At 37.1% G+C, this 27807-nt stretch overlaps 4 protein-coding genes across 4 annotated transcripts; all 4 read right to left on the bottom strand.

Moving 5' to 3' along the window:
- Positions 1-227: 227 nt before the first annotated feature.
- LOC132126981 (protocadherin alpha-3-like) lies at positions 228-2618 on the bottom strand. Its single transcript, XM_059538600.1, has one exon. The coding sequence runs from the start codon at positions 2616-2618 to the stop codon at positions 228-230; it is 2391 nt and encodes a 796-aa protein (XP_059394583.1).
- Positions 2619-3947: 1329 nt separating this feature from the next.
- Positions 3948-6429, bottom strand: LOC132126979 (protocadherin alpha-8-like). Its single transcript, XM_059538599.1, has one exon. The coding sequence runs from the start codon at positions 6330-6332 to the stop codon at positions 3948-3950; it is 2385 nt and encodes a 794-aa protein (XP_059394582.1). The 5' UTR covers positions 6333-6429.
- Positions 6430-16173: 9744 nt separating this feature from the next.
- On the bottom strand, positions 16174-21918 carry LOC132127666 (protocadherin alpha-C2). The gene is made up of 2 exons (XM_059539649.1): positions 19284-21918; positions 16174-17653 (listed from the first exon to the last, which is right to left on the bottom strand). The coding sequence occupies exons 1-2, from the start codon at positions 21693-21695 to the stop codon at positions 17630-17632; spliced, it is 2436 nt and encodes an 811-aa protein (XP_059395632.1). The 5' UTR covers positions 21696-21918; the 3' UTR covers positions 16174-17629.
- Positions 21919-22468: 550 nt separating this feature from the next.
- Positions 22469-27015, bottom strand: LOC132127621 (protocadherin-10). Its single transcript, XM_059539572.1, has 4 exons — positions 24334-27015; positions 23330-23391; positions 23111-23223; positions 22469-23010 (listed from the first exon to the last, which is right to left on the bottom strand). Exons 1-4 carry the CDS (start codon positions 26800-26802, stop codon positions 22751-22753), a joined length of 2904 nt encoding a protein of 967 aa, XP_059395555.1. The 5' UTR covers positions 26803-27015; the 3' UTR covers positions 22469-22750.
- Positions 27016-27807: the final 792 nt, after the last annotated feature.

Raw genomic sequence — 27807 nt, 5'->3', positions numbered from 1 at the left:
ATTTCGACTTTGTTAATACTGCCCGTATTATTATTTTTATTTGGGTAAGCGTACTTTTTTAATACTTAAAATAAAATGTAATTTATTAGCCTAGTTCATAATATTTAATTTATTTTATAAACATCTGAGCTAAAAAAAAAATAAATACAGTTGAAAGGACTTAAAATCTGATTAATCGTCTCTCAAATTTTAATTTTACAAGTCAGGTGCAGTAGAAGCAGAGGGCACTACAGAAGCAAGTAATTTCTTACCTTCTCAGTGCTCGGAAGGGTTTGCGTGCTCGTAAAAGTATCTTCTCCATTAATGCTGATCAGTTCTGCGTCTGCTGGAGGAAACGGCGAGGGGAAAACGACTGCATCACTCTTTATTGTGTCTGAACTGAAACACACATCGTACTGTTGTGTGGATTTAGAGAAGGACCAGCTTCCGTCTGGATGTGTGCTGATCACTGGAGCGCTGTATCTGCTGAAACTGCTGTCTGTCCTGTAGCATTTAGCTGCTATCAAACCCATCAGACTCAGTAAAAAGATGACTGATACTGAGACAATAGCGATGAGCAGATACAGATTCAGGTCTGAAAAACTCTCCTCTTTAACGGGAACGTCTCTGAATGATGTCTTTATGTCATCCAGACTCTCAACAACCACAACATCCATGGACATAGTCGCTGAGAGTGATGGCTCTCCATTATCAGACACTGTGATGAGAAGTGGGTGAGTTTTTAAGTCATTGTCACTCATTCGTCTCTTAGTCTTTATTTCTCCAGTGCTGCTTCCAATGCGGAAGAGATTCGTTCCTTTGGGTTCAGTTAGATGATAAGACAGAAGTGCGTTATATCCAGAGTCAGCATCAACAGCTCTGATCTTGGCTACAAAGTATCCCGCTTCAGCAGAGTAGGGAATGTTCTCACTATTAACTGATCCAGGTTCAGAATAAGGGGGTAAAATAACTGGACTGTTGTCATTCTCATCCAGAATAAACACAATTACTGTTAAGTTACTGCTTAGTGATGGAACACCTGAGTCTGTGGCCTGAACGACAAACTGAAATGACTTAATGTCTTCATAGTTAAATGGTTGTTTGCTGTACAAGTCTCCGCTCTCACTATGTATGCCAATAATAGAGACCAATGGAATGACAGTTTTGTCTCTGCTAATTATAATATACAAAATATCAGCATTCTCGTTGATATCTGGATCCTGAGCAGTCACTGTCGCTATAATGGCACCTGCTGGACTGTTTTCCTTTAAATATACATTTTTTATATCTTCTGGAAAGAGTGGCGCGTTGTCATTCACATCAGATATATGAACGGTGATAACACTGGTACTTGAGAGTGAAGGAATCCCTTCGTCTGAAGCTATTATTGTGATATTATAATTAGCAATTTCTTCTCTGTCCAGTGGCCCATCTACAACTAAAGAATAGTAGTTTTTATACGAGGACTCGATCTTAAACGGCACCTGACCTATAATACTGCAATCCACTATACCATTTTTACCTCCGTCTTTATCAGAGATTGTAATAAGAGCCACAGCTGTTCCGACTTTTGAATCCTCTTTAATAGTACTTGCCAAATAAGTCACCATCAGCTCGGGTGGATTGTCATTCATATCAACTACTTCAACTAACACCTTACATTGTGAACTCTTAGGAGGGTGGCCTTTATCTTTGGCCTCCACCCTCAATTCCACAGCAGCATTTTCTTCATAATCTATATTACCTTTAACTGTTATAAGTCCGCTATCGGGGTAAATTGAAAATAAATCAGATGCTTTGCTAGTTACTTGCTTAACAATAGAAAATGCTATATCACTGTTTATTCCCTCATCTAAATCCGAAGCGGAAAGGGAGATGATTTGGGATCCCAGAGCAATATTTTCGTTCACTTTCACTTTGTAAAGAGATCTGCTAAAAACTGGGGAGTTGTCGTTAAAATCCAAAACATTAACGCTTATTTCTAATGTTCCAGACATTGCAGGTTTCCCTCCATCAACAGCAGTCAGTGTTAAATGAATGACAGGCTGTTTTTCTCGATCTAAAGCTGTAACCAGAACCAGTTCGACAGTGATACTCTGTTCGATGTTCTGCACATCCAGAGAAAAGTGCTCGTTGGGACTAAGCTTGTAGGTTTTAATCGCATTGTTGCCCGAGTCTGGATCTTCAGCCAAAGGAAGAGAAAATTTCTCTCCAGGAGACGAGACTTCCGTTATATTCAGTATCTGACTGCTTATTGGAAACGATGGAGCGTAATCATTGATGTCAATTATATGTATTTCTATTCTATACAGGCTCAATGGATTATGGGCAATTGCTTCTAAAAGCATCGTGCATTTCTGATCAGTAGGACAGAGCGATTCTCGATCAATTTGATTATTCACAAACAGGGCCCCAGTCTTTAAATTCACCCCAAAATACCTTTTGTTGGTTCCATATACAATCTGAAACATGCGAGGTTCCAGTTCCTGCACACTGATGTGAAGATCTTTTGCTATATTCCCGACAACGGTTCCCACATTCACTTCCTCTGAGACAGAATATGCAATCTGACCGGAAGATAATGTCCAACAATAAGACAGCAGAATCGCAGTCCACATAGATCCAACATATTGATTCATCGTTGCTAATAAAAAATCAACAATTCAAGATTTAACACTGAACCGAAACAAACTAAACCAGCTCGAACAAGGTTCACTACACGACCGCAGAAGACATCGCTGATTTGAGAAGGTTAAGATCGGTGCTTTGGAAAGGAGGAGGCATTCAAATAAGCCAGTAATTTTGGTCTTGCAAAATTGTCACGGTTAACAGCGGCTCCAGGTGGTTTCTAAGGGCATAACAGTGCACTATTAAAGTTGCGCCAGTAAAAGCTTCAAGTAAAAAGACATAGAAACTCTATAAAGTGTATTTTTTAAACGCACAATCTGCAAATCCGTAAAGCAGTAAACCTTAACTCAGTTAGTTCATGTCTAAATCGTTAACAAATCAAAATGCAATGATAAAAAATATAGTTGTAGAGAAGACATACACAATTAAAACAACTGTCGCTGTCCAGGGAGAAGTTCTGAAATTCAAACAGGAACTCTGCTTTAGAAAAAATATTTGAATTGCAACAACAATAAGTGATAAGGTTGGGAGCAGGCTTAATAAACAACAATAATAAATAGAGTAAATAAATAACGCAAAGGTCGGCCCACATTTTGTGCTCCATCCTGCTACAATTTTACGTTGAAATAAAAGCAAATAAAACTTTAAAACATAGCCTAATATAAAATAAACGTGACACCGAGAACGTAACATTATTTGCAATCGTTTAAATCAATGAGTGAAATAAATATCATTCCATTTAGTGCACACACACACACACACACACACACACACACACATATATATATATATATATATATATATATATGTATATATATATATTGGTGATTGCGTTTCTCAAAGATTTTCAGCCTCTCAGTTATGAAATTTGTGCGCCCACAAATCATGGTTTTAAACTCTATTTATACTTACAATTAATATGAAATATGAGTTGCAAAATAAATAGAAAATGAAAATACTATAAAGCAGAGATATATATATTTTTTTTTTTTGTACACTATTGAAAAATAATAAAACGATCCTCCATCATTAGTGGCAACTTCTCAGCACATCATGATATTCCATTTGAAAAAAATGCAACCGGATTGGTTTCGAATGTAAAAATATCTTAAAAGTATAACAAAAACACCACAAACAAATAATGAGACAGAGCCTACGTAGCTATATCTATCTTTTTATTGTCCCCTAATGAAAGGAGTAGTTGCCGTTTTGTAATAACATGAAAGACACAAAGTTATGAACAAATAACGAAAATTAAATGTACCGACAGCTAAACAACCACTTCTTAAAGCTTGCAAATTTGTTTCAAATAAATAATATTACATAAAGAGAAATCACCATTATCTTACCTTTTCTGAGGTAGGAAGAGTCTGTGTGCGCGTAAAAGTATCTTCTCCATTAATGCTGATCAGTTCTGCGTCTGCTGGCGGAAACGGCGAGGGGAAAACGACTACATCACTCTTTATTGTGTCTGAACTAAAACACACATCGTACTGTTGAGTGGATTTAGAGAAGGACCAGCTTCCGTCTGGATGTGTGCTGATCACTGGAGCGCTGTATCTGCTGAAACTGCTGTCTGTCCTGTAGCATTTAGCTGCTATCAAACCCATCAGACTCAGTAAAAAGATGACTGATACTGAGACAATAGCGATGAGCAGATACAGATTCAGATCTGAAAAACTCTCCTCTTTAACGGGAACTTCTCTGAATAATGTCTTTATGTCATCCAGACTCTCAACAACTACAACATCCATGGACATAGTCGCTGAGAGTGATGGCTCTCCATTATCAGACACTGTGATGAGAAGTGGGTGAGTTTTTAAGTCATTGTCACTCATTCGTCTCTTAGTCTTTATTTCTCCAGTGCTGCTTCCAATGCGGAAGAGATTCGTTCCTTTGGGTTCAGTTAGATGATAAGACAGAAGTGCGTTATATCCAGAGTCAGCATCAACAGCTCTGATCTTTGCTACAAAGTATCCCGCTTCAGCAGAGTAGGGAATGTTCTCACTATTAACTGATCCAGGTTCAGAATAAGGCGGTAAAATAACTGGACTGTTGTCGTTCTCATCCAGAATAAACAGATTTACAGTCGCATTACTGCTCAGAGGAGGAACACCAGAGTCTGTTGCCATGACTTGAAAGTGTAAGGTTTTTACCTGCTCATAGTTGAAAGTCTGCATACTGTATATCTCACCAGTCACAGAGTTTATGCTGATTGCTGTCGATAACGGGACACTGGGACTATCAAGTAAGGAATAAGTTACCTGAGCGTTCTCTCCATAGTCATAATCTTGGGCAGAAACAATCGCTATCTGACCACCAGCTGGACTATTTTCTTTCACGTAAACATCAATAACAGAATCTTGAAATCGAGGTGCGTTGTCATTCACATCAGAAATATGAATTGCTATAACTGTGGTTTTTGAAAGAGGTGGGGTTCCTTCGTCTGTAGCCGTAACTGAAATATTATACTTTGCAGTTTCTTCTCTGTCAAGAGTCCCGCTTAAAACAAGCGAGAAGTATTTCCCCTGTGTAGTCTGTAATATAAAAGGAGAGTTCAGGGGAATGGAACAATGGACTTTTCCATTTTTACCCCCATCTTTATCTTGGACCGTGATAAAGGCTATTACAGTGTCTTGTTTTGCATCTTCACTTACATTATCCAGCAGCGAAGAGAGTGTAATGTCAGGTGCGTTATCGTTGATGTCAAGTATCTCCACGATGACTTTGCAATGAGATGCAAGCGGACTCTGGCCTCGGTCCCACGCCTCCACGCGGATCTCGTACGCATTGATGTCCTCATAATCCAAAGTGCCAGTAACTGTTATTTCACCCGTGGTGTTGTTGATCGCGAACTTATCTGATATTCCTTTTTGGCCTTGTTTAAATTTATACACAACTTCACCGTTGAGACCGTCATCAGGATCAGTGGCATTAAGTTTTAGTATTGTAGTACCAATAGGCGCGTTTTCTAAGACTTGAGCTTTGTACATAGTCTTGGAAAATACCGGTGCGTTGTCATTTATATCTAAAACAGTAACAATAACATTTGTAGTGCCAGATTTTGAAGGTTTTCCTCCATCTACAGCAGTTAAAACCAGTTGGATCGTAGACTGTCTCTCTCTATCCAACGCTTTTTGCAGCACCAGCTCTGGAGAAGGACCACTTTCTGCATCTGTATTCACTTCTAGGCCAAAAAACGGATTGTTTGACACTTTATAGATGGTAACTGAGTTGCTTCCCACATCTGGATCTTCTGCGCTCAGTAATGGAAATTTGGTTCCCGGTAATGTTAGCTCAGAAATTTGGATATATTGAGCTTTTTCAGCAAAATAAGGGGAGTTGTCGTTGATATCCGATATTTTTACTTCTATTCTGTAAACATTCAATGGATTATTAACAATGGCCTCAAGGCTTACTGTGCAAGTGTGAGTATTGGGGCACAGCTGTTCTCTGTCCATTGTTTCCTTCACATAGAGAACGCCAGATTTTAAATTCACGGCAAAATTATTTTTTGTTGAAATTGAAACAATCCTCAGCCCGCGCGCTTCTAAATCATCCACTTTTAGATTTAAATCCTTGGCTAGATTTCCAACAAATGTTCCCGGACTCACCTCCTCGGACAATGTATAAACAATCTGCCGCGACATCACAGTCCCTGCTAGATAGGAAAGCAAGAATATAAGGAGAATCCATACAAACGTAGCTTGTTTGAACGATGCCATCGTTTCAGTGATTAAGTAGTTGTTCACAAACAGCGATTTGGTGAAGGTTTATCCAAAGAGAAGAAAATCCTTGCGGTCTTCAGTCTCCTTCTCCAGCAGACAAAATTTATTCCCAACATGAAGGTCTTCAGTGCTTGTGTGTAAGGTGGAGCTCCACCAAAACACGACTTTATTTAATTTGTTAGTGGATAGTGCCACCGTATGGTCATACTGTACAGGGAAACAAGAGTTTGCATTCTGTCTCGGAACATGTGTATTAATGGCACAAAAAAAAAAAAAAAATCCACAACATATATATTTATATAAATATATTTTGAACAGCTCTGAATCATTTTCTTTTCCCTGACATATATAGTTGGGCCCTTTTGTATATTTTATAATAAGTCATAAAAATAACATTACAAAATGTGTTCAAAATGTATGAACATGAACAATATGTATTCTAAAATGTATTTAAATAAATATATATATTTGTATATGCATTTTTCTAAATAGTTCATCTATCATAAGGCTTTGACTGTTCTAATAATACATTATAATTATTTTTTTCTTTCTCGATTACTACCCCAAACATCAAAGTGGTGGACTGATTGTTTAGGCTATTTCAACATTAGTACAATTTTTATATAATTTGAAATTTAAGGTTTAAAATAAACTGTATTTCGTTAATAATATAGTTTTTTTCCAGAAGGGGAAAACAGTATACATCTGACTATCATCACTATAATGCAAAGTAAAAAAAAAAAAAAATCTAAACAACATTGCACCCCACTTACAAATATTTTATACAAAATAAAATAATAATAAAAGCATTCTCCAAAATATATTTTTCTGTACAACAGAAGAAACAATGTCATATAGGAGGAACGACATGACTGAATTTGCAGCTTTGAGTCAACTCAGTTTATCCTTTTAAGTTTGCTAAATATCCCCCACTAGTGCCATTGAGATGTATGACACTGCCAAAAAGATACTGGCATTACACGTTTAAAAGACCTGCAGAATTTTTCGTATGCATTAATCGTATGCATTTTTCGTATGCAAAATTATATCATTAATAATCCACCCTCATGTCGATCCAAACCAGTAAGACCTCCATTTATCTTCGGAACACAGTTTAAGATATTTTTGATTTAGTCCGAGAGCTCTCAGTCCCTCCATTGAAACAGAGTGTGAACGGTATACTGTCCATGTCCAGAAAGGTAAGAAAAACATCATCAAAGTAGTCCATGTGACATCAGGGAGTCAGTTAGAATATTTTTTTAAAGCATCGAAAATACATTTTGGTCAAAAAATAGCAAAAACTACGACTTTATTCAACATTGTCTTCTCTTCCATGTCTGTTGTGAGAGAGAGTTCAAAACAAAGCAGTTTGTCATATCCGGTTCGCGAACGAATCATTCAATGTAACCAGATCTTTTTGAACCAGTTCACCAAATCTAACTGAATCGTTTTAAACGGTTCGAGTCTCCAATACGCATTCATCCACAAATGACTTAAGCTGTTAACTTTTTTAATGTGGCTGACACTCCCTCTGAGTTAAAACAAACCAATATCCCGGAGTAATTCATGTACTCAAACAGTACACTGACTGAACTGATGTGAAGAGAGAACTAAGATGAACACCGAGCCGAGCCAACTGGTTGAAAAAGATCCGGTTACATCGAATGATTCTTCCGCGAACCGGATATGACAAACAGCTTTATTTTGAACTATCTCTCACAACAGACACGGAAGAGAAGACAATGCTGAATAAAGTCGTCGTTTTTGCTATTTTTGGACCAAAATGTATTTTCGATGCTTCAAAATATTCTAACTGACCCTCTGATGTCACATGGACTACTTTGATGATGTTTTTCTTACCTTTCTGGACATGGACAGTATACCGTACACACCGTTTCAATGGAGGGACTGAGAGCTCTCGGACTAAATCTAAAATATCTTAAACTGTGTTCCAAAGATAAACGGAGGTCTTAAGGGTTTGGAACGGCATGAGGGTAAGTTATTAATGGCATAGTTTTGCTAATTGGGCGAACTAACCCTTTAAAACAATGCTAAATCATATGCTTGACATTGAGGGCATCCTTATTCATGTATTTCCATACATTTTATTTGTTCAGCTGTTGTTCAAAACATTGTATTACTTGCATTATTGATGTTTTTAGTGTTGCAAAACTTCTCTAAATCTTTCTTCTACTTAACATGTGGATGTTGCATGATCTTGGACTTCACACATTCATATGGTTTCATTACATGGCTAAAATGTAAAAAAAAAACACTTAAACAGAACTTTTTGTTCTTGCTTTGTAATGTTATTTTATAAAAGTCTATTAATAATAGTGTCTGACCTAAACAAATGATATGCCATCAATTAATATTTTAATCAATTTCATATTTACACAGAAATTACTTGTAGTAGACATTCTATAATATGTATTAAGTGAAATATGCACTCTCAGAAAAAGAAAGTAATCTTATTAAAATGAAAAACAACTGGTAATAAAATCTAGCAAAAACAACAGCATAAGTAAAATAAGCAAACATGCATGCAGGGAACTTAAGACAACTTACAGCTTATTACTATTTACGGTGTTAAATTCATTACATTTAATAAAACATACTTGTGGTAATGGACAGTATGTTAACAATAACTGAAAAGTCAAGTTCAAGTTCAATTGTCAATTTCCACATGTACAGTACATACATACAGAGAATCGAAATTGCGTTACTCTCATATAATAAAATTAAAAATAAAGTTAAATAAAGCAGCGGAAGGCAAATGACAGATATAGTGCAAATCAATGAAGTGAACAACAGTGCAGATAAAAGATTTTTAGTGCAAAAAAAATCCCTTATTAAAATTACCTTATTAAGTCTGATTAAAGTGACAAGTGACAAAGGGCTCAAGAGCAGTTATTTTATTTAACTGACTGATGAGGTAGTGGAATGACGTCGGTTTCATGCTGAATGAGGTAGTGAGCAGACCAATGCAGCACAAAGTGACTAGTGCATGCCATCATATAGATAGTGTGTGTGTGGGGGGGGGGGGGGGGGTCATAGTTCAGCGGTGCCTGGGGCAGAAGAGGGGAGGGGGGGGCAAGTTTGGGAGGGAGTTCAGCTTCCTGACAGCCTGGTGGATGAAGCTCTCCTTCAGTCTGCTGGTCCTGGCCTGGAGACTCCGCAGTCTCCTCCCTGATGGTAGCAGACTGAAGAAGCTGTATGATGGGTGAGTGGGATCACCTGTGATGCAGAGGGCTTTGCGGGTGAGACGGGTTCCATAAATATCCTGGAGGGAGGGGAGAGAGACACCAATGATCTTCTCAGCTGCTCTCACTATGCGTTGCAGAGTCTTTCGGCAGGACGTGTTGCAGGCGCCATACCACACAGTGATGCAGCTCGTCAGAATGCTCTCGATGGTGCTTCTGTAGAAGGTGTACATAATGGGGGCCAGGGCTCTGGCTCTCCCAAGTCAAATCAAATGTGAATCATAAGTTTAATTAATTAATAAAGCTCAAGAAAATAAATAATGTGGTGGCTTTGAAAGGATTTTTTGACAGTTACAGATAAAAAAAAAAGGATAGTGCATTTTACTTGGTCACAACACTTTGACACTTTTTTAGAATTTAAATTTGACTACAACAATGAAAAAAATAGATGTAAAAACATGCAGTGATAGCAGACTTGATGTTGCATGTGCTTTTAGTTGACACTTTGACCTCAACTACTTCTTCCAGAACATGAAAAAGTAGAATAGCACAAAGTTCTGCATTTCACATGACGACACCCACAGTGAAACAACATTTATCATTTGTATGCATCAGATAGATCTGAGAGTACAACATGATCTCCACTGAAGCACAAGAGATGGACAGAGAAGATGAAGAGGAGGTGGCGATCTATGCTAATGTAGACGTTATAATTAATGATGATCGCAGAACAATTGGTGAGGACTCAGATACAAAAAGACTGCGAATACATCAAAACGCAGGTACAGACTCATCTCATTATGTTAAGAAATACGAACACCGAGAGACATTTTCAGAGTTGTAAACAAAGATTTTGAAAAATTTTGCTCATGTCTGTCATTTTTAGGAAGTGTGAGGAGCAGAATGTTCGGAGCAGCTGCAGTGTGTTCAGTGCTGTTGTGTGTTCTGTTGACTGTCATCATAGTGCTAAGCGTCCAGCTCAGCAAAGAGAATCACCAATGTCAAATTGTGATCAAAAACTTAAGAGATGAGTGCCAAAAAAAGTATACATCATGAAAGAGATAAACCAGTTACAAAAAGAGACTAGGTACTAACTGATAATATATAAATAAATAAATTAGGGCTGGTAATTTAACGCGTAATTTCTAATAATTAATTATGGAAAATAATGCGTTAAAATTATTAATGCATTTGACACACTTGCCCTGCCCCAGACCTATGTGGATCATCTGCCATTTCATACAGTCGATTGATGACTAATATGAGGCAGGGCAACAGCTTACTGCGTAATGGGGCCTAGAAAATGTCCCTAAAATGCAAGATATGGGGCAAAACGCCCACATAGTTAAGAAATATCACACAAGAAGTAGGCTAAGTGCAATATCAGAGTGCAAATGTGATACTCATCTTATATAACAGTTCATTAAGAAGTTAATATTGTGTTATTTTACAGGTGCTGGTCATATAATTAGAATATCATCAAAAAGTTGATTTATTTCACTAATTCCATTTAAAAAGTGAAACTTGTATATTATATTCATTCATTACACACAGACTGATATATTTCAAATGTTTATTTCTTTTAATTTTGATGACAACTAAGCCTATTGGAAAATGAAATCAGCATCTCCATAAAGTTGGTTAGCAGCAGGAAGCATGAAGTGCTCTAAAACTTCCTGGTATACGGCTGCGTTGACCTTGGACCTCAGAAAACACAGTGGACCAACATGAATGCGACAGCTGAAATCCATGTCTTGCATATGTCTGTGCGTAGTGGTTCTTGAAACACTGACTCCAGCTGCAGTCCACTCTTTGTGAATCTCCCCCACATTTTTGAATGGGTTTTGTTTCAAAATCCTCTCCAGGGTTTGTTTATCCCTATTGCTTGTACACTTTTTTTTCTACCACATATTTTCCTTCCCTTCACCTCTCTATTAATGTGCTTGGAGACAGAGTTCTGTGAACAGCCAGCCTCTTTTGCAATGACCTTTTGTGTCTTGCCCTCCTTATGCAAGGTGTCTATGGTTGTATTTTGGACAACTGTCAAGTGAGCAGTCTTCCCCATGATAGTGTAGCCTACAGAACTAGACTGTGAGACCATTTAAAGGCCTTTGCAGGTGTTCTGAGTTAATTAGCTGATTAGAGTGTGTCACCAGGTGTCTTCAATATTGAACCTTTTCACAATATTCTAATTTTCTGAGATACTGAATTTGGGATTTTCCTTAGTTGTCAGTTATAATTATCAAAATTAAAAGAAATAAACATTTGAAATATAACAGTCTGTGTGTAATTAATTAATATAATATACAAGTTTCACTTTTTGAATGGAATTAGTGAAATAAACTTTTTTATCAAATTTTTTTTGATGATATTCTAATTATATGATTTGCAAAATTTTGCCAACCAGAAGATAAAGACAAAGCAGAACTGATCATCTCCGAGCAACCCATAGCGGCATTGTATTATTAATCCACGTTTTGAACGAATTTGATGAACCATTTGCAGCGTTGAACCATTGGAATATGCATTGGCTTTAAAGTGGAGCTGCACAGACTGAATGGTGTATGACATCAAAATAATGCGAGAGCAATTCAAAGCACAAGGAATCTGCTCTCTAAGCTTTTGCGGCACTTTGTTGTCACACACCGGTTGGTCTTATGGTGATGAACGCTTCAAGTTGAACAAGCCTAATGATTCAATGAACCATTCATAAAGAATCATTTACTCCACTCCTGAATGATTTAGCCATTTGGAGAATCAAATTAATGAATAAATGATTCGATGACTTAGTCTAAAATCATTTAGACATTTACCATCACCTACTGGCAGTTTCAGTTTATTATTTAGAGTATCATTTCATTCATTTTTTTATATATATTTTAATAGTAATAATAATAAAATTAAGAAAATAAATTACTAAAGTTATAGTTCACCCAACCAAAAATGACAATTCTGTAATGATTTACTCACATAGTCCAAAAGAGAAAGCTATATGTAATACATTTTATCAAACAAAATATTTCTTTCTGAACCTACTTCTTGTAATGCCTGTTTGATGTTTTACACAAAAACTTTAAATTATCTTTTGGGAGTAATTTAACCAAATTTGATGTGTGATTAATTTGATTAATTAAACACCACATCATGTAATTATTTAGATCAAAAACTTGCTTACCAGCCCTAAATTATATATAACAAAAATAATGGAACCCAATAAGAAATTAAGATTGCCACCCTCATGGAAGAGATAAAACAGTTACTATCTGAGAATAAAAAAACTCAGTAGCTACATAAATAGGTTCAATCCAATATAATCAGTAGTACCTCATTGACTTATAAGAAGCCATATATTGTTTATTATCATCCAATAAAATTCTCACAATCAGTATGATATCACAAAATCACACAGAGAGCAACAATGAAAATGTAAATCTGATCTGCTGTTCAGGTTAAAGTGGTCTGATGATTTCAAAAACCTTTTTTTACAATTTTTAAACTCATTGCATGGAATGTACATGCATTTAGCAAAGGTTTTTATTTATTTTATTTTTTTTAAACAGGAAATTGTCTCTGAAACACCATGACATATTGTATATGTAATGTGTCTTTTAATGCTTTGCTTTTGTATGTTTAAAAGTTTAAGTACTTTGTAATGCAAAATTAAGTTTAAGTACTTTGTAATGCACATTTTTCACATTAAATATTTGAAGTGATGAACTCACCCAAGCAGAAAAAGAAAAATAAGTTAAATAAGAGATTTCAAGTAAAATACATAATACATTTGTTTAAGTAATATCAGCAAAACATGTATTTTGTGTGCAGGAGGACAGACACTTGGTATTAGCTGTTACATGCTTCAAACTAATTTGTAAAATATCATTCTGTGAAAAATAAATAGTTTAGAAAGTTTTACAGTCAGTCCAGCACTGGTACATATTGTATAAAAGACAAGAGATTAAGACAATATAACATTGAACTGATAATCATGAGATGGAAATAATATTTAACAAATGTTGGATGTGGTTCTGCTGTTTTTGGACAGTCCACTCTGAAAGAAAATTTCTAATGTATTTTGGTTTAACTCTAAATGGCATTTTTATGATGTTTTGGAGATTAATGTGGTATTATATTATTCACAAAGAAAAACAATAGCAAAGAATACTGAATTTAATGTCTGTTACTTTTAGGAAGTGAATTTACGTGTTACAGAAGCCACAGACCAGCTAGCGTGCTTGTGGTCAGATGTGATACAGAACTGCAAACAGCACTGTCAGGCTATGCGTGCTAAAGATCCCCTACTAGTGGCAGAAATAAGTATAGCACAAATGCATGCATTACACAGCATCAACAGAATTCCCTCCTGTTCATTTAACACCATATCAGAATTCATAATGTGTATATATACTTGAACTGTAACTGTAATAAATACACACAGGCAAATTGTAGAAGCACACCTAAAAACATATTATAAATAGATGGCTTACTGGGTATTTTAATCATTTTAATATATTTTAAGAACATTTTGTATATTTTATCACTATCCCTTCAATTAGAAATTTGATGCAATATCTATTGGATTATTACAGTTCTCATTTGTGTGTTAATATACATGTGTGTTTCTAAAAGAAAAAGATAAAGTAAGATAGAATAAATAGGCAGTTGGACAGTATGTGATGGGGAGGTTAAAAAAGATGTGCTTCTCAAAATCTGAAGAGATGGAGGTGTTGTCATGGCAACTGTTTCTATGGAGACAGTGCTGCCTAGGTCAACACCAATGAAGCGGTGTGTTTTGTCATTATATGATCATATATTCTAACACACTCTCACAATACGAACACCCCAGAAATATACTGTAAAAGCCTTTATTCACATTGCAGAATTTACAAGCAAAAAGCAAATCATAAAATCCAGCAAGGATACAAAGGCATTGTGTACTGTTTGCATAAGGACATTTCGCAAGTAAGGCAACAGAAATACAAATACTGAAATGAGATTCAATTGTGACCTATATACTTATAGCATTAACATACTGAACGTCAATTTTGTTTTTTGTTTTTGCTTTTCAGGCACACTTTTCTCTGTCCTAAAGCAAACCGCTAAAGGCACAGCATTTTTATACTTGTATCATTTATCTCTAAATTTTTCAAATCTGCTGCCAGGTACTCCAATTTGAGCTGTCACCATTACATGGCTGTCAATCCTAATGGCAACTTGTAGTATCATTCTGTGTCCTGGTAACTGGATGTGTCAATCTAAATACAAATCACATGTTTCAAGTGAGTTTTATCTCTCTCTTTCTCCTTGTTCCTCCTACACCACTTCTTCCTGCTCTATCGCCATTCCTTTCCACCTTCCCACTCACTGCAGAAGCTGAAACATTGTTTTAATACAAGGAAAGGAATATAGTTTTGATTTCTGTCATGACACAAGCAGATCTAAAAAATTATATAATGAAATTGTTGAATATATCACTACAAATAATAAATGCTTAAAACATTGCACTGTCATAGAAGCAGCATTAAATTCATTAACAAGCGTTTTTATCACAATTTCATAATATGAAACGATATAAACCTTAAAAACTTATGTAAACAAGGCCAGAAATGACACTGAATAACAATTTGATAGTACATTGTTGATTCTTGTACAAAAAAGGTCTATAGGTTTATTTTGTTGTCAATGTGGCAAGATTATTATTCTAGCACATATATCTGCAAAAAGGTAGATTAATAAATATTTAAAACCTTTTTGTTGTTTTTGCACCTTATGGCAGATGCCACACTGATGTGATGGTAACACTTTACTGTAAGGTCACATTAATTAAAATTAATTAATGCCATGGCTAACATTAACTAAGAATGAGCAAAGACATTTTCTTTTGTATTTATTCATTGTTAACATAAAACATGTTAAAGGGATACTCCACCCCAAATTGAAAATTTTGTCCTTAATCCCTTACCCCCATCTCTTTCCAAACCCGTAAAAGCTTTGTTCATCTTCGGAACATGATTTAAGATGTTTTGGAGGAAAACCGGGAGGCTTCTGACTGTCAATAAACCGCCAAGTAAGTTACACTGTCAAGGTCCAGAAAAGTATGCAAGACATACTTTTGCTCTTCTGTATCAGCCGTGCCACAAGGATGCACAAGGATTTTCTTTAAAATCAAAGATAAATACACGTAGAAACAGCGCATCCTTGTGGTGCGGCTGATACAAAAGAGCATAGGCAGCATATGGTGATGTGGAGAGACACAGAGGAGACTGCTGACAAAGGAATTGTTGAATAAAGTCGTTATTTTTGTTTTCTTCACTTACAAACAGTATTCTCATCACTTCGTAATGTTACAGCTGAACCACTGATGGCAGATTTACTATTTTTCTGGACCTTGACAATGTAACTTGGCAGTCTATGGGACAGTCTCAAAGCTTCCGAATTAAGCTTTTACGGGTATGGAATGGCATGGGGGTAAGTGATTACTGACAAACTTTTAATTATGGGGTTGAGTATCCCTTTAACATGTTCATAAAAATTCAACTGTTCATTGCTAGTTCATGCTAGCTCAAGTCTATAATATTACTATACTACAGTAATATTAATATAATATTACAATATAATATATGTTAAAACAGATACAACTTTAGATTTTACGGAGCCCCTAAAGAAACTTGGTGGTGGAAAAAAAATTTGGAGTGAAAAAAAAATATATATATATATTATTATTTATTGATTTTATTTTATTTTTTACTGTGTTCCCTCGCAAAAACATTTGTAATCATTCTTTAAAAATATATTTGCATTCCCTCACAAAACTTTAGCTCCCGTCCCGCAAAGATGTTTGCGTTCTCAGATTGCAAAAGTTTTGTGAGGGAATGCAACGTTTCTTGAGTGAATGCAAAAGTTTTGTGAGAGAAGGCAAAAATGTAATAAAATAAAATAAAATGTACTCACACCCAATTTTATTCCATCACCATGTCTCTTTAGGTGCTCCTTATTATTATAATATTGAATTAGTATATGTTGCAAATAACATTAACTAAGATTAATAAATGTTTTAGAAATGTTAGTTTATGTTAACTAATGTAGTTAACTAAATATGTAAACATGTAAAACTTGTTTTTGTAAAGTGTCATTCATGTGATTATTACTCTTTGTAGCATTTGTCTAGGATTTCAAATAATGTACTTTTTTAATGCTTTTTAATGTTTTAGGCCGTTTATGGTATTTGGTAGACAGGATAAAAATAAACATGGGTCATGTGCACCACATAGCTGGCAAACCAAGTGTTTTGAGGTATAGACAATGTCTGGCTCATTAGATTGTGCTCATCTGATCACAGCTTTCTCATCAGCATGTTTTAACAATGTAAAAACAGAGCATCATTAATACCAGAACCATTTAACAGTCTTGACCCTCTTTTCATCTCTTTACCAGCTGTTTTGTAGTTCGTATCTTACTGGAACCAGACAGGTGAAAGTCCAGTTGTTCTTGGAGTCCTGAAGTTTCACTTCTGTCTTTGCTCTGTAGTAGAGTCTATTTAAAAGTCTTTTAGATACAAAAAGTCAATCTTCTTTGTATTAGCCATGCAAAGTCATGCTCAATGTGGTTACAAGTGGCTGATATACAGTTGTTAGACCCTGCCTTAAATCGCCACAAAGCCGCACTGAATGTCTCTCTCTGACCCAATATTGGTCTTGAAAGACAATTAAAAGTTAATTCTTCTATTAGCCAAAAAGGCAATACAAAGAACAGGAAGCTGGAGAACAAGTGATGGTCAAAATAACTCAATAAAAGTGACTGAATAATCTGAGTTGTGTTTCTTTATGCCTAGTCTGACACAAGAATTGCATGAGCATGGAAATAAGTAAACTATAAGTAAAATTATTAATATTATAAATTAATACAAAATGTAAAAGAATATTAAAATGCTCTCTTGAAGCTACACACAGAGGTGTTTGAAAACTTTGATTCTTCACAGTCTTAAATCGAATGAAACCCTGAAAAAAAAAAAACTTAAAACAGAAGATCAATCTGTCTCTCACGGAGAGTGAGCCTGGTGTGGAAGGTTGTAATCCATCAGTCAGAATGTCCAGATCACGGTAAATCACTGCTTGACTCCTGTTGATAGACGGAAACATCATTTATCAAACAAGCACATAAATGTTGACATTTTGCATTTTATCAGTTTATGACCTATGACTTTGCCATTGCTAGTGCCATGCTCTACACAGTTAGAGCTCTATGGCTTTTAAATAGATTAATGTTTAAATAGTTTGCTATCCTACTTATCCATCAAAAAATGGAATATCAATTTATCAGTTAAAAAAATAGATTGAAAAAATAATAGCATTACTGGGTATTCTTATACATTCTTATACATTCAGCTGCGTGGCGTGTCCGTTTTGAATTCGGCTCCCATGTTAACAGGTTAGAGCTTGCAGACTGCCTGCGTGAGAAGCGCATCTCAGGTGCGGTAGGCTTTATATTTATGCTCAACATGTAGTATAGATATTGTTATCATGAAGACAAGAGCCTGGTCTGTCAGCGGTCTCCCTGTCACCTACAGCAGCAGGCACGGCACGGTTCTGGTGAAGCAGGCCTACAAGCTGGGATTGGTAATGCTGCACTGTAATCATAGTTATTTATTTATATTTTTCATTATATTTTATTATATGATATTGGTTTGAGACAGAGTATTTTATTTAGTGAAGAACTTTGCAGCAGTATTTTATTTCTTATTATGTCTTATTATGTCTCTAAATAAATTAACTTATTTATATATATATAGACCAAATATATATATAACAGACCAAAAGTTTGGACACACCTTCTCATTCAAAGAGTTTTCTTTATTTTCATGACTATGAAAATTGTAGAGTCACACTGAAGGCATCAAGGGCTATTTGACCAAGAAGGAGAGTGATGGGGTGCTGCGCCAGATGACCTGGCCTCCACAGTCATCGGACCTGAACCCAATCGAGATGGTTTAGGGGTGAGCTGGACCGCAGACAGAAGGCAAAAGGGCCAACAAGTGCTAAGCATCTCTCGGGGAACTCCTTCAAGACTGTTGGAAGACCATTTCAGGTGACTACCTCTTGAAGCTCATCAAGAGAATGCCAAGAGTGTGCAAAGCAGTAATCAAAGCAAAAGGTGGCTACTTTGAAGAACCTAGAATATGACATATTTTCAGTTGTTTCACACTTTTTTGTTATGTATATAATTCCATATATAATTCCACATGTGTTAATTCATAGTTTTGATGCCTTCAGTGTGAATCTACAATTTTCATAGTCATGAAAATAAAGAAAACTCTTTGAATGAGAAGGTGTGTCCAAACTTTTGGTCTGTACTCTATATATATATATATATATATATATATATATATATATATATATATATATATATATATATATATATTAATAAGTTAATTTATTTCGAGACAGCACAGGAAGCACTCTAAGACTGATTTGAGACCACTTTTACTTTACATTACCATTATTTTACTTTAATTATTTCATATCAGAAAAAGAATCATCCTATCACTCATATCACATCAATGCTGCAAAACCTTGTTTATTTAAAACCAAATAAACCTATTTTTGTTAAATGTTCTGCTTAAAAGGTGTTCTTGAGCTGTTTATTTATGTTTGGTTATGTAATGCAATTACACACAATACATTTTGGAGCATTTTTTGCAGTCAATGTATATGCATACGAGTACATACAAGTCTAAGTGAATTTACAGTACCTGTAAAGTGGAAGACCTTGAAGCACTGGTCTCAGTCAGTGCAGCACTTCCTGGGATGCTTGACACAATGAACCCTCCCCCGTCTGGAAGGGGCTGCCGCACCACCACCTTCCCTTTTCTAGTCTCTGCCAGAAACAGACTGTACCAGTAGGCATCACTAGAGATGAGAGTAGAGTCAGCAATGGTGGAAGAGTTCCTCTGGCTGATGATGCTGTTCCTACCCTGAGGAGCCGCTTGTGAGGGTTTGGGTTCTTGACATTTCAGCACGATGATCACTAGGATTGTTATGAGCAGAAGAAATAACACCGACCCCAAACCGATCAGTAAATACAGGTTGAGATCGGTGAACAGGTCGTATTCAATAGGCACCTCTGTGGTTTCGGTAAACTGTGTGAACACTTGCTCCACTGTGGATATCTTGATGGTCACTGTGGCGGAGCGAGGAGGATCTCCGTTGTCTCTGGCTATGATGACCAGGCGCTGATGTCTGGGGTCTCTGTAGCTGAACATGCGATTGGTTCTTATCTCGCCGTTGTACTGGTCAAGGCTGAATAGCGTGGTGTCTGTGATCTGGAGGAACTGATACGTTATTCGAGAGTTCTGCATGGAGTCTGCATCCAACGCAATGACCTTGGTGACCAGGGATCCTTTATCACTTGACCTCAGGATTACTTCTTCTATAGCAGCACCTTGTGGACGCCATGGAGAAACTATGAGCGGTGTGTTGTCGTTTTGGTCCAGGATGATGATGTGTACGGTCATGTTACTGCTAAGTGGAGGAACTCCTGAATCTCTAGCTTCAATGTGAAACAGAAACTCCTTCTCTCTTTCATAGTCAAACATGCGTAACGCATAGAGGTCGCCATTCTCGGGATTGATGGAAAACAGCATGGACACTGAGGTGTTGGCGATCTCCTTTTCTATGATGAAGTAAACAATATACTGGTTTTCATGCAAGTCTGGGTCATGGGCCGTTAAGGAGGCGAGCAACGCCCCAGGCTCATTGTTTTCCATGAATTGAATGGTATAGAAGGATTGAGGGAATGTTGGGGCATTATCATTGACATCTTGAATTGTAAGACTGATTGTTTCGTTATCAGTCAAAGGAGGGGTTCCTCTGTCGGTTACATAAAGTGTGATATCATAACTGTTTTTGAGCTCACGGTCAAGCGATTCTATGACTATTAACTCAAAAAAGTCTTCAGACGACCTATTAAGAGCAAATGGTAATATCTCAGCATTGTGGATGGAAAGAACAACCTTGCCATTATCTCCAGAGTCCCTGTCACTCACACTGATAACAGCGATCACTGTTCCTACAGGGTCATTTTCTTTAATCGAACTCTTAAAAGAATTTATTGTAATCTCAGGATGGTTATCATTTAGATCGGTGATGAACACCAAAATTTTACACTGACCAGAAAGTGGATTCACACCCTTGTCCTTGGCTTCAACGTACATCTCAAAGCTCTTCACTTCTTCAAAGTCGATCATGGCTTTTACTCTTATTTCTCCACTGTTGGGATCCAAGGAGAACTTTTCTTGTGTTTTCTCGGATGTGTATAAAGTAAAGGAGTATATGACCTCCGCGTTGACACCCTCATCGAAATCGGTTGCATTCAGCTGCATAATCAGTGTCCCGATTGGTGCATTTTCAATGAGGTCAACCGAGTACACTTGTCGATCAAACTGAGGGGCGTTGTCGTTGGTATCCAGCACTTGGATGATAATGCTGGCCGTACCTGAGCGCGCAGGTACGCCTCCGTCCACGGCGGTGAGGGTTAGCCTATGAACGGCTTGTTTTTCTCTGTCTAAACTCGCTTTTAGCACCAAGTCGACGTATTTAGTCCCGTCACTTCCAGACTGGATTTCAATAGTAAACCTGTCGCTTTCACTCAGATAATAGGTCTCGATTGAGTTTTCTCCAACATCTGCATCCACCGCGTTTGTTAAAGAAAATCTCTCCCCGGGTGTTGTCGATTCTGAAATATCGAGCGGTATCCTCTCCCTTCTGAACTGAGGCGCGTTGTCATTGATGTCCATAATTTCTAATTCGATATTAAATATGCGTATTGGACTCTCGATTATCACGTCCATCTTGAGGAAGCAAAACGATGATGTTTTGGCCGGGCATAAATACTCCCGGTCAATTTTCTCAGCGATAAACAGTTCTCCTGTGTTTTCGTTTATTTCGAGGTATTTCTTGCTATGGATATAATCCAGCTTTACCTTTCGTTCCAACAGACTGTGAGCGTCAAGGCCCAAATCCGTGGCGATATTTGCTATCACTGTGCCCACTGGAATTTCTTCAGGGATGGAGTATCTTGTTACAGCCGAGGCGAGACTCCAAATCGCGGAGAGGACGACAAAACCGAGCTGCCTTCTCCTCCACGGATCCATTGCAGAGCGCATGTCAATGATTTCACTGTCGTTCACAATAAATATAGCAGTGTTTTCCAAAACGAATCTAGGTTAGCAGGTGTTTGGATTCTTGAAAACATCCAGCAGAGCATCGCCATAGCGCCGTGCCGTGGATTCCGCCCGCTGATCAGATTCAGCTTCAGTGCTGCTCTCTCTGCCTCCGTCCAACAGAAAGCCAAGCATAGCTGTTCTCGCATCCTCCCCTTAAAGTGAATATCAGTAGTGCGGCGCCCATGAAAATAAATGTTTGCATAAAAATATATTTTAGAAAAAAAATGGGTTATTTGTGAAAGAATTGTATTTCTGCTCTAAATGTTAAATGACTTTTGACTTTGTTGCGAAATACCGAGACTCTTTATAAATGTCCTTATTGAAAGTTTATTTTTTTTATATATAGTTTGGCAAATGTTGAAAGTAACAAATAAATGTATTGACATTTAAAATACTTTTATTACATTTTTTCTCGACACATTTTTGGGCGTCATTCAACAAGATGAAAGTTCAGCACCACGGACAGATCCACACACATATACACACACACACATTTTTGCTCTCCTAATTTTTGTTTGTTTGTTTATTTGTTTGTTTGTTTTTTGTTTTTTGTAACTTTACTTTTTTCTGTCATTGGTATATGTTGCAAAAAGTGTAACGAGACGCAGTGACACAAGAGATGTCATTTTGGTACAGCAAGAACCTCTGCATTGGAAAACCTTCTTCTTCTTTTCTTAAACAAGAAGACAGACCAAATAGTTACATTAAATATTCTTTATTCTGTACATTTTGGTAACGAGAGGGATATAAAACAGGAAAATATAACTTATATTCTTATATGGGTGATTACAATTAAAGCAACCATCTTATTGCTTTCATAAACACTGTAGATAACTGAAAAAAAAATGCAAAAAAAAAAAAAAATTAATAAAAATAAATAAAATTAAACGATTATCAGAGTACTTTTAAGTACTGTTGTTGCCAAATAACATAGTACATAACTAAAATATACACCACTATACACATGGAGTAACCTACAGGTGAAACTGGAAAAATCATTTGAAAAAATCATTGGTTATTACTGCATCTTCTTGATTGTTATTGTTTGGCTTTTTCTTCTTGCCAAAAGTTGAGAATGAGTTGCAGACTTCAATGTCTCCATTGTTTGCCAGTTTGAGCGTACAGAGTGTCGATGGTGTTCCGGGAATGTAAACATTATGTTGATAGTCTGGTGGGGGTTGAATTGAATCCTGTTGATTGTAACGTGTCCATGAATGATTTGGAAAACCTCCACCCTTAGATGAGGTCTTATAGTCTGTTTTAAATGACAAAGAAAAAAAATGGTTGGATAAACAATTCAGGCAAAACAAATATGAAGCTGGTCTTCTTAGGCAAGACAAATATAATGACTTTACCATGCATGTGATTTCCCCAGGTCCAGTACTGCGGGACAGATGTGTAAGCATAGTAGTCTGAGTCCTGAATCAGCCTGCGCTGCAGTGTCCTACCTGTGTTTATTGGAGTATGGCTAGAAAAACAAAAACATGGACACGTCAGATGCTTTGTTCATATGAGAGAGAGTGAGGGGGAAGGTGGACAGAGAGAGCGATATAATCAGCTATAACTTTAATCACCTTTTATATGTATAATTGAGCTGGTTCTTGGTCAGGGTTTGGTCTTTGTTTCCCTGTTTGAGCTGCAAAGGAAAAAAAAAAAAAAAAACAAGAGTTAAAATATTTACTCCACTTACACTTCAGAGGTTAAAAAATGTACTTAAAACACAATGCCAAGAAGAGAAAAATAAACTCAGAATACATCAGAAACAGTCGCTCAAGCATTAAGTGACTTTACTAATTCATCACCTTGTTGCAGTACACCTACAATCTGGAGCAATGACAAAAATGCATTTTGTTTATTTTATAATTTATTTATGAACTATGCTTTAAGAATTTTAAGGTCTAGTTCACATAAAAAAAAGTATAGCTTAAAGGTAGAAAACGCACTGCTGTTTAGCAAATTAATACAAAAATATAGTTTTATTAAATGTATTATTATTATTATTATTATTATTATATTTCTATATTATTACTAATTTATTATTTTGGACCATTATATTATATTATATTATATTATATTATATTATATTATATTATTACATTATTATATAGAATAACATAATGAAACAAGCAATTATATTTGATTAATAATTAATGTCACTGCTGTTCTGAATAATACTATCAAAATAGTACTGTTATTATTAATTACATAAATTATATTATCATTAGCTTATTATTGGTCATTAGAATTTGACATTATTATATTAAATGTGATATAATAGGTATTAAGATATTTTGTCTAATATATTTTAAATAGCCTATAACAATGAATACAGCGTATAGCTCAAAGGTAGAGAAATCATTTTAATTACATCAATAATTATTGATAAATGTATTTAAAACATAATTGCTATGTACTGTATCTTATGTATACATGCTGTTGTATACCCAACATTACAATTACATTACAATTTACATGCCATTATTTACATTGTATTATTCCTGGGGTGATTAAAATACAACAAGTGTCTGAAGTCTCCATCTAGTGGACAAACTTGAGATCATTTTTGTTGATCGCTTACTTCATTTGGAGAAGTCGTTCCATTCCTGGTACCAAGACTGTGGCTGGCTGGACTCCAGGTCAAAGTTTTGTTTTCTATTTCTTTTATATTGTTTCGGGAAGATGTCCCCGTGGGGCTACAAGGCTTGAGGAACATGAAGTCACTTCTAGATGACTCTGGAGTCAGACACATTTTATAGCAGTAGTTTTGACCTATTGGGTTGTTTCCGTTTACTTCCACGCATTGCGTGGGTCCCTTTGATCCTGGTGATATGTGAATGTTCAAGTTAGACTTTTTAACGACGTCAGTGGCGGGGTCCTTAGAATAACATCCACAGCACGAGTGCCTGTCCTTCAATCCCTTTATTGTAGCCAGGACAATAATAGCCACGAGAAACGTGAATGAAACTGCGCCCAGAGACACGATTAAATACAGCGTGAGGTTTGACCGGTACTGGGGGCTGAGCGAGAGGTCACCAAAATCAGGCAAAGATTCTGGCACGCTGTCAACAACTGACAACATGATGGAGGCCGTGGCCGAGAGCGGCGGCTGACCGTTGTCCTTGACCAAAACCACCAGCCTCTGCCTCCTGGGGTCGTTGTCCATCAGGCGGCGAATTGTCCTGATCTCTCCGGTGTACAGAGCAACACTGAACAAACTGATATCTGTAGCTTGGAGGACTTCATAAAAGAGACGCGAGTTTTGCCCGGCGTCCGCGTCCATGGCGGTGATTTTAGCCACTAGGTACCCGGCATCAGCATATCTGGGGACAACTACAACCGCTGCGGTGTCATTCTCGGCCAACGGGGATACAACGACTGGAGGGTTGTCGTTCTGGTCCAAAACAAACAAATTGACTGTTACGTTCGCGCGGAGAGGCGGAAAACCAACATCTTCGGCTTGAACCACGATCTGAAAGTTTCTGAGCTGCTCGTGGTCAAAAGAGCGTAGTGCGTAAATGTTGCCGTTATCTGAGTTGATGGACACGTAGGTGGACACCGGCATTCCATGGATGTCGTTTTCGAGAATAGAGTAGGATAAGTAGGAATTCTGATCCACGTCTGCGTCTTGAGCGGTGATGGTGCAAATCGAGGCTCCAGGCGCGTTGTTTTCGGTCAGGTAGACCGTGTAGGAGGGCTGTTTAAAACGCGGCGCGTTATCGTTGATGTCAGACACTTGCACTAAAATTGTTTTCCTTGTAAAAAGCGGCGGTGAGCCCATATCACGCGCCGTGAGAGTGATGTTGTACTCTGAAATCGATTCTCTGTCCAGAAAATCACACGTAACTAACGTGTAATAGTTTTTAAAAGAGGAATGTAGCTGAAAGGGAACGTGATGAGGAATTTCACAATCAACATTTCCGTTTTCTCCAGAATCTTTATCCATTACGCTAATGACTGCAATCACTGTGCCAGGTGGCGCGTCTTCTTGAACCGGCGTGGATACTGATGTAAGAATCACTTCTGGAAGATTGTCGTTGACGTCTATGATGTTAACCATACCTTTGCAGTGCACCGCTACCGCTGACGGTCCCTTGTCCTTGGCTTGTACGTAAATTTCATGCATCCGTGCCTTTTCATAGTCTATAAGTCCTTTTACTTTGATTTCTCCAGTGCGGGGATCCACGCTGAACAGCTCGCGCACTCTCATTGGAGCGTGACCGCTAAAAGAGTACGTGATTTCTCCATTTGGGCCTTCATCTAGATCAGTTGCGTTTAGTTTTATAACGACTGTGCCTCTCGGCGCGTTTTCAGCCAGCCTCACTTTATAAAAGTTCTGATCGAACACAGGCGCGTTGTCGTTGGCATCCAGCACCGTTATGTTTATCTGCGCAGTGCCCGATCTTTCTGGCGAGCCTCCGTCCACCGCTGTAAGAACCATCAGGTGAGTCTTCTGCTGCTCTCGGTCCAGCGGACTTTCGAGGATCAGTTCTGCGAATTTACTGCCATCGCTGCGCGTCTGGACATCCATGACAAAGTGTTCGTTTACGCTCAGCAGATACGAGCGCAGAGAGTTGTCACCGACGTCCAGGTCCTGCGCGCTTTCCAGTGGGAAGCGCGAACCAGGAGCGGCCGATTCGGAGATATCCAGGTTAAATTCACTCCATGGAAAAACCGGAGAGTTGTCGTTGACATCTAGTATTTCAGCTTCCACTCTATACAATTCTAATGGGTTTTCGATTACAACTTGGAGATGGAATGAACAATATGGATTTTGTTCGCACAACTCTTCTCGATCAATTCTTTCATTGACAAATAAAACTCCATTTTCTAAATTCACCTCCAAATATTGCCGTTTCGCCCCTGAGACTATTCTAAATCGTCGGATTGAGAGTTTGCCGGTGTCTAGTCCCAGATCCTCCGCAATATTTCCAACAAAAGCCCCGTGCTCTAGTTCCTCTGGGATCGTGTAACGAATCTGTGCTAGAACTACATCCAACATCATGAGCGCCAGGCAGGATACCTGCCATGTCCGCATCCACAGCTCCATTGAAATATAGGCTCCTTTTTAATGTGTGCCTTCAAATGAACGACCAAACAAAACACTAACAATTAAAGTTTTAAAATGGTGGACAAAAGCCCACCCAAACGCACAGCAACATTTCGAGAGAGAATGAGCACGCTAATGATATTGAAGTGAACCTCGTACTTCAGCACAAGAGCGCGCGCTTTTGGCCAGTGGCACTTGAGCAAGAGTGAGAGAGTGTGAGTGTGTTTGGATGAGAGAGCCAGAAGGGGTGGAGGTGGAATGGGACCTGCGTGTTTGAGAGGAAAGGTGCCTCATAACAGTATATATATATATATATATATATATATATATATATATATATATATATATATATATATATATATATATACTTTATTGTGCCTTCCTTTTCAATGCATAACATTTTCAATTGTAAAATTATTTATTGTTATATATAGTAATTGCTTATATTAAACAAAAAGTAATTACTAAGAATTCCCATTCTCTTGTTAACCATAACTACATTATTAAACAGTTACATTATAATTTAATGGTTTCTGAAAGATCTCGTTTTTATGATTAATTCTGTAATTTACCATTAATTAAACATTGACTACTTAATCCGGTTAAACTCAAAGTTCTCCACGTTTAAATGCTAAAAACCTCAGTCAAAAATGTATGAAATGAACAAATGAGTACAAATGAGGAAAGATGGGCCAACAAACCATGTCAACTCAGTTCTATCCCATTAATATTCAGACTAATCTTTAAAAGATCTCTAGCTTCTTCCCTATGAAATTTCTGCAACCTTCCTCCCCCTTCTCATTCCTGAGGCTTTCCTTGACAAGTAAAGAAATTCTGTTTTAAATAAGCAACAAACACAATCTGTCTATGGAATGAAACTGCAGCAGATGGCATGATCTTCCAAGGGCTCGTGCTCTTTTTAATTAATGTAGTGGGGATTAAAGGGCCGCGGGTCCGGATCATTAGTGAACAGTGGTATTAAAAGGTTTTGTGAGGCATAATCCA

The sequence above is a fragment of the Carassius carassius genome, chromosome 45, assembly GCF_963082965.1.
Source record: "Carassius carassius chromosome 45, fCarCar2.1, whole genome shotgun sequence".
NCBI classification, from domain to species: domain Eukaryota; kingdom Metazoa; phylum Chordata; class Actinopteri; order Cypriniformes; family Cyprinidae; genus Carassius; species Carassius carassius.
Note: the sequence above shows the minus strand (reverse complement) of the source record. Positions and strands in the feature narration are given on the sequence as shown.

Excerpts from the sequence above, each read along its gene's own strand:
- LOC132127621 (XM_059539572.1), bottom strand. The coding sequence starts at position 26,802 with ATGGAGCTGTGGATGCGGACATGGCAGGTATCCTGCCTGGCGCTCATG. Across the intron at positions 23,224-23,329 it reads CTCAATTATACATATAAAAG|CCATACTCCAATAAACACAG; the intron begins GTGATTAAAGTT and ends TTGTTTTTCTAG. Across the intron at positions 23,011-23,110 it reads CTGGGGAAATCACATGCATG|ACTATAAGACCTCATCTAAG; the intron begins GTAAAGTCATTA and ends CATTTAAAACAG.
- LOC132126981 (XM_059538600.1), bottom strand. The coding sequence starts at position 2,618 with ATGAATCAATATGTTGGATCTATGTGGACTGCGATTCTGCTGTCTTAT.
- LOC132126979 (XM_059538599.1), bottom strand. The coding sequence starts at position 6,332 with ATGGCATCGTTCAAACAAGCTACGTTTGTATGGATTCTCCTTATATTC.
- LOC132127666 (XM_059539649.1), bottom strand. The coding sequence starts at position 21,695 with ATGCGCTCTGCAATGGATCCGTGGAGGAGAAGGCAGCTCGGTTTTGTC. Across the intron at positions 17,654-19,283 it reads CAAGGTCTTCCACTTTACAG|GAGTCAAGCAGTGATTTACC; the intron begins GTACTGTAAATT and ends GTCTATCAACAG.